Source organism: Austrofundulus limnaeus, unplaced genomic scaffold (assembly GCF_001266775.1).
Source record: "Austrofundulus limnaeus strain Quisiro unplaced genomic scaffold, Austrofundulus_limnaeus-1.0 Scaffold120, whole genome shotgun sequence".
Lineage (NCBI taxonomy): Eukaryota > Metazoa > Chordata > Actinopteri > Cyprinodontiformes > Rivulidae > Austrofundulus > Austrofundulus limnaeus.
The window spans coordinates 1427261-1434052 of record NW_013952522.1 but is presented as its reverse complement, the minus strand read 5'-3'; the positions used below and the strand labels follow the sequence as shown (position 1 = coordinate 1434052).

At 39.4% G+C, this 6792-nt stretch overlaps 1 protein-coding gene across 1 annotated transcript in view; it reads left to right on the top strand.

Annotated features, from left to right (window-relative positions):
- gcn1 (GCN1 activator of EIF2AK4) overlaps positions 1 to 6792 on the top strand; it is a 50905-nt gene that overhangs the window by 23390 nt on the left and 20723 nt on the right. Inside the window, exons 25-33 of the mRNA XM_014014963.1 lie at positions 1501 to 1682; positions 1881 to 1961; positions 2131 to 2274; positions 3959 to 4083; positions 4352 to 4541; positions 4622 to 4692; positions 4778 to 4943; positions 5019 to 5213; positions 5317 to 5563. Of these exons, the coding sequence (XP_013870417.1) occupies positions 1501 to 1682; positions 1881 to 1961; positions 2131 to 2274; positions 3959 to 4083; positions 4352 to 4541; positions 4622 to 4692; positions 4778 to 4943; positions 5019 to 5213; positions 5317 to 5563 (1401 nt within the window). The remainder of the gene's footprint in view (positions 1 to 1500; positions 1683 to 1880; positions 1962 to 2130; positions 2275 to 3958; positions 4084 to 4351; positions 4542 to 4621; positions 4693 to 4777; positions 4944 to 5018; positions 5214 to 5316; positions 5564 to 6792) is intronic.

The window sequence follows — 6792 nt, the reverse complement described above, 5'->3', positions numbered from 1 at the left end:
TGGATATAGCTTGCTAGCAGCCTCGTACTGAGGACCTATCCACATCATCATTTACCCAGAATGCTTTGTGTGTAAATAAAATGGCCCCATCCGTGTAATATATTTTCAAACTTTTAGTTTAAAAATTATAAAAACTGTACAGCAGGGCTCTAGAGTGCGACCAATTTAGTCYCAAATGCGACCTGATTTCCTAATAGTGCGACAAAAAAAGGTCCGGTCGCACTGGTGCGATCAATAGTTCGACGGGGAGGGGTAGCGTTAATATAGATCAATGCGGTCACCCGCTGAAACAAAAAGTTTCCATCATGTTCCATAAAAAATAATCCAGCAGTATCAATGGTCGCCCACCGACAGTCTAATCTCTCCTAATAGCACAGTGCTCTGCTCGCGGGCTCCACTCCACACCTCCTGCGCACACACGTTTGTTGTTCTATCCTCATGGGGACTTTGCATTGGCTTCCATTCATTTCCCTGTCAATTCTACAGCCAACCATAACCTCCCAGGTAGACTACACACCTGACCCAAACCCTAACCTCACCAGGCTGTGTGTAGCAGGGAAATGGTCAATAATTGTACCCACCATGAAGCAAAAATCTGTACACACACACACACACACACACACACACACACACACACACACGTGCGCACGCATAGCGAAACAACCAGAGATTTTATTTTTTTTACCCAGATTGGAGTCTGAAAAACGTTTCTTTCTTGTTAGTTGGAGATGAAAATAAGATGTGGACGGTTGCTCACTTGTCCATCTTGTTAATTTAACAGTCGAGGTCTGAGCGCAGCAGATCATTTCAGCAGGGCGAGGAAGCTCACGTGTATGGCAGGCCACTTTTGCACTTACCGTAATAATCGGCTTCACCACAATTACATTCCAAGTATCTGAAATAGGTTCTTCTGGGTCTCAGGAGGATAAAACTGGACATATTAGATATTTATGTGAAATAATAAGATAATAAGATTCAACTGATGAAATTGCAGACTTTTATGTGTTATTATTTAAAAAAAATCTGCACAACCTTTTAATAAATATCAGTAATATTTCTGTTATTCATCAATATTCTCTGTTCATCATTCTGGTTTYTCCAAGGTCAAAGATCCATAGAGTTGTACAGGAGTTYTCCGTCTGAGGGGCAGGTGTCTAAAAAAAATTAACCATGATGAAATGTTTAATATGTTTTTAAGACATTCAGCCCTTAAACATTTGCTCTTAGAATTTTATAGAATCACTTTAAATACTTTTCTGTACCGTAAAGGAACACTTTTTCAGATTACTTAGGATTATAAGTGTTTAAACAATGAGTCATGAATGACAACCTTTGCTTTTTTCCTTCCTTTGAAGCAGAGAKAGCTTTGGTTTGAGGCATAAAGTGGCTGAAGAAGGCGTTCAGATTTATTTTGTGTCAACTTGATTTGAATCATTTAACAAATCACCACTGTAATACTCACCGTGTTTTTGTTTCTTTTGTGTTTTATTTTTCCATCAGATGTGGCTCCATTGTCTGCCCCTGCGTTCTCCTTCTGCTTCCCTCTCCTGAACGCCACACTCAGGGAGTCTTCAGGTAGCACCGAGGAGACGGAGAACATGATGATCAGAGCTCTGCAAGTAGTCAATGTCCACTGCCAGCTTCGGGCTGACACAGACATGGAAGATGTTGCCATAGATGAGGTAGAGACTAACGTTACATCATCAGAGTTTTACTGTCTTTGTTCATTCACACATCAGTCACTCAAACTGCAGGTTTGGCTCTTCGCTCATCTGTTAAATGGATTTTAATTCTGCCAGATTTTTGTTTAAAAGAAGGAAAGAACTGAAAATAAATATTTAATAGTATAAGACTTCCTTTTCTGCTGTTTTTCTTTGTAGGATGGGCCAGAGCTACTTCCACGTGTAAATATGCTTCTGCTGCTGATCAGAGTTATTTCTACAGCCACTCCAAGACTCCAGGTAAACTAGAGTTCACAGATGGTTCTTACTGCAATGATCTGATGCTAAATCAGATTTTGTTGTTTCACYGAATGAACCTTTGTGGACGATTTCACTTGAAAGAGCCACATGGATGAGAGAACTGCTTCTTTGACCTGTGATGTGAGACTTTTTACCCTCTMTGTTTCAGGTTCTGGCTTCTCAGGGCCTGACAGCTCTGTGCGCCAGTGCTGGAGGAGGAGACGGCTGCACGGTCGCTGAGCAGCCAGAGATAGACGTCCTGCTCAACGCTCTGCTTTCACCCTGCTTCTCTGTGCGGGACGCTGCTCTTAGGGTGAGCTTTGGACCCATCATTGGTGTTCACTGACCTGTCATCAAGGGCTGGCTGACTGAACAGATATGTCAACCACTGCAGTTCATCTTAGTTAGATTTTATTTTCCCAAGGGACYATTATTTTTTAGCTTTATTAAATTTTTTCCTTTTAATAATTTAAAATCATAAAATTAAATTAAAATTCAAGTTTGCTGTAATCTACACAGGTTGTTTCAGGTTCAGTTCAACTCTTCCACGTTTTCAACGTTTTCTTAGTGTCCAACAGCAGTTTAGTTTGCTGCTGTTTTATTCCTTACTACAGATCTGTGTGATTTATTTATTTTATTAAGCACATAATAAGCKTTTTAATAAGCATTTTTGTTCATTTAATTATGATAAAAATGACAAGATAGGGTAGCCTAAAGATATTTTGTGAAGTTTTTGTTCCAAGAAAAATGATGAGTCTTATAGTCTAATATAACACAGGCTGTTATAGGTAAATATTAGGGGTGCAACGATAAAGAAAATTCACAATTCAGTTCGGTTTGATACTTTAGCCTCACGGTTCGATATTTTTTCGATACAAAAAAGAGAAATTTCCATGCCCTTCTTAACTTGTAATTAATTGAAATCAATTATGAACATTTATTTCACCTCAAAACTACAGTTTTTTAATTAAATGTTGCTGAAACAGCAAGTTTCTCAGTGGATCTGTGCTCAAAAATGCAGCCTAGGTGGAGTAGTCGAACACAGATCCACTGATCCTTTAACACAGGATCTTCAGAAGACAAGTTGATAAATTTTAAAAATCTGTATTGTTCCATACTGTGTAGTGAACGGTTTGATACAGATACATGTATTGTTACACCCCTAGTAAATAAAAAATTGTCACTTGTACTTTTCTTACAACCACTTCTTAAAGGACCCAAATCCACTGACTTTAACACAGAGCATCTTCAGAAGACAAGTTGATAAATTTTAAAAATCTGTATTGTTCCATACTGTGTAGTGAACGGTTTGATACAGATACATGTACTGTTACACCCGTAGTAAATAAAAAATTGTCACTTGTACTTTTCTTACAACCACTTCTTAAAGGACCCAAATCTGAGAAATAAACTCTGGTTTATAATTATAATATAAACAAAGACATGAATATTTAGGCCCTAAGAAAATAAATAAATAATAAAATACTAAAATAAAACACTGCTTTGCAGATGGGTAAAAGTGTTTTTTTTTTGTCTAATGTACAAGATGTTTAACTCATCATACAYTGTGACAAAGTATTTTACAATTTTTAGAACACCCAAACAAAAAGAAGCTGCTCTGCTCTGCAGTTTTTTTCCCCACATCAAGTGATTATTTTAATGGTTTTGTGGCGACCTCCACAGCTCCCATCATTTTTGGCTTTGCCCCAAAGCTGTGCAGACTGTTGTTTGTGCTATAAACAGAGAATTAAAGGGGGATTACGTGATTCCAACTTTCTCAAAGAAAAATGAAAGARTTAAACCTCCAGCATGAATATATCTGTGTATAAGTTGTTGGTCTGATGGCTGCAAGTTAAAGACACAAAAAATATATCTTGGTTGTTGTGATGTAAACAATTCATCATCACGGTGGAATCACAGATTGTAAGTCTGTGAATTTTCTTCAGAGTGAATGTATAATGTGACACAAGTTGATGCTTGGCTGTATTTGTGCTCAGGGCCTGCTGGAGATGGAGTTTGCTCTGCCTACAGACAGCACAGAGGCCAGCGGGATGAGTCTGCTGCGCAGGCTCTGGGTTGCCAGGTTTGATGTTGAAGCAGAAGGACGTATCTTGGCTGAGAAGTACGTAATATGAATATTCTCAAGTTTTTTATGGTTAATGCTATTTTTTAAGTCAAAGTTTAGTATAATCAGCGTCTCTTGACTTTTTTTTTCTGGCTTGATGGCTCTCTGAGTCATTAAACTTTTCTTTACCATGTCTRATCACTCACTTTACTATTATTTGTTTAGAGATTTTAGCTGTCATTGCTGTATGGGCCACAGGATGTAATTTTTACATGGTAAAATGAATGTTGTCACATCAGTAGCTCACCAGTCTTGACCTCTTCAGGCTTTGGGAGTCTCTTGATCTGGAGTTGGTCCCAGAGATTTGCTCTCTGCTGATTGGAGACATCACTCACCATGAGGAGGCCATTCGTTGTGCTGCAGCAGAAGCCCTGTCCAGTGCTGTGTCTCAGTACAGAGAGCAGTCTGCCTCGGTGCTCGGCCAGCTGACYGAGCTTTACCACCAGAAGCTTTATGTAAGGCTGTTTCAACTCCTTTCAACTGAATAAACAGAATTAAGCTCAGGAATTAAAATATGTTTTATTTCCTTCTAAAGAGACCCCCTCCTGTGCTGGATGCTCTTGGCAGAGTGATCTCTGAGTCTCCGCCCGACCAGTGGGAGGCCAGGTAAACGTTGCTYTGGGAAAAAGGATTTGATGCAGTGTTTACTCATGCACTCTGATATCTTGTCTTTTTACGATGTTTATATCAGGTGTGGCATCGCTCTGACTCTGAACAAGCTGTCGCAGTACCTGGGTGAATCTCAGGTCACCCCTCTCTTCCTCTTCTTTGTTCCCGATGCTCTGAACGATCGCCACCCTGAGGTGCGGCGCTGCATGCTGGATGCTGCGCTCGCAGCCCTGAACACCCACGGAAAGGTACCTCTGTTCTTTCCTCTCAGCTCTCATGATTCTGACATGCTCTGTAGCTGATTCAGCTGCTGTCTGTGTCAGGATAACGTCAGCTCCCTGCTGCCGGTTTTTGAGGAGTTTTTGAAGAACGCCCCGCAGGATGCAAGCTATGACTCAGTTCGTCAGAGTGTAGTGATTCTCATGGGGTCTCTGGCCAAACACCTGGACAAAAATGACCCTAAAGTCAAACCCATTGTGGCCAAGCTTATTACAGCACTGTCTACACCATCACAGCAGGTAAACTGCTCATCCAGTATTCTCAATACAGATCCTGTATGCTAACATCGATGAAAGCTTTTGTACTGTAACAATGCTGTAACCGTTTCCCCTCCCACACAAGGTCCAGGAGTCTGTGGCCAGCTGCCTGCCTCCTTTAGTGCCTGCCATCAAAGAGGACGCTGCAGGAATTGTGCGCAACTTGTTGCAGCTGCTGCTGGAGAGTGACAAATATGCAGAGAGGAAGGGAGCAGCGTACGGACTGGCTGGACTGGTCAAGGGTCTCGGCATCCTGGCTCTGAAACAGCAGGATATCATGACCACTCTGACGGACGCCATCCAGGACAAGAAGAACTTCAGACGAAGGGAAGGTCAGTGAGGACACATCTGAACTATCAGACTACCAACATCAGTATTAATAAACGGGTACAGAGCTAGCATTCATTGAAGGAGTGCATTTTACACGTCACCTTTCATGCCAGAGTTTCAGATAGGGCTGCAACTAATGATTATTTTAATAATCAAGTAATCTGTTGATTATTTTTTCGACTAATAGATTAATCGGCCAAATCATTAAAACGCTTAATTACATGAATATAAGTAGATATAAATTAATTTCATTCCTGTATAAATTAGGGATGCAAGTTATTGATTAATTAATCTGAAGTTGATTTATCTTATAGATTGACTAACAATTAATTGATAAGCAGCCATTTTCTTAAAAACCGGATTTTTCTCTTGAATCAAGAGGGTCTTTTCATAACATGAAGGATTTTTTTTATAATCTCCTTAATTAAAAAAACAGAAGCACATCATACATATTTTAACAATTTATTTTGCCAGCTGTATTAAATACTGACTGCCAATGCCAACGCTATTAAAAATAGATTTTTATCGACTTTAGCGATTCGTTGTTGCAGCCCTAGTTGGGTGAATGCCTTTAGGCATTCAACCTATTGCTTTTGTTTTTCTCTACATTGTACGTTTTTCGGCATCTAACTCGTCCCACAGTTTTTGTCCGATTCGTACAATTCATATATCAAAACGTCCGGCTCATTAATGCCATYCCTGCTATATCTCCGGGGATTTCAACTACTTATACTTTTTTAGCTATTTCACTTTTTAAGCTGATTTTGGCCCCATTGACTTTGAATGGGGCTACGTTTCAACTGCTTTAAACATCTGAAATTCTTCATAATTCTTCACAGCTTTTCAAATATTTTGCTTTGGTTATGCTTCCTCTAAATTTCTCATGCTAGTTTTAGCTACTTTTTTGATAACTTTAGCTGTTTTCTGCTATTTCAGCTAGAGATCTGCTATTTTCCTGCTTTTTTCTGCTATTTCTCTGCTTTTTCCTGCTAATTTGGACATTTTATGCTTCTTACAGTTGCTTTCTGCTACATTAAGCTATTTTCTACAAATGTAGCTAAATTTGTTTAAAATTGCTTAATATAGCAGAAAGCGACTGTAAGAAGCATAAAATGTCCAAATTAGCAGGAAAAAGCAGAGAAATAGCAGAAAAAACCAGGAAAATAGCAGAAAGAAGCAGATCTCTAGCTGAAATGGCAGAAAACAGCTAAAGTTATCAAAAAAGTAGCTA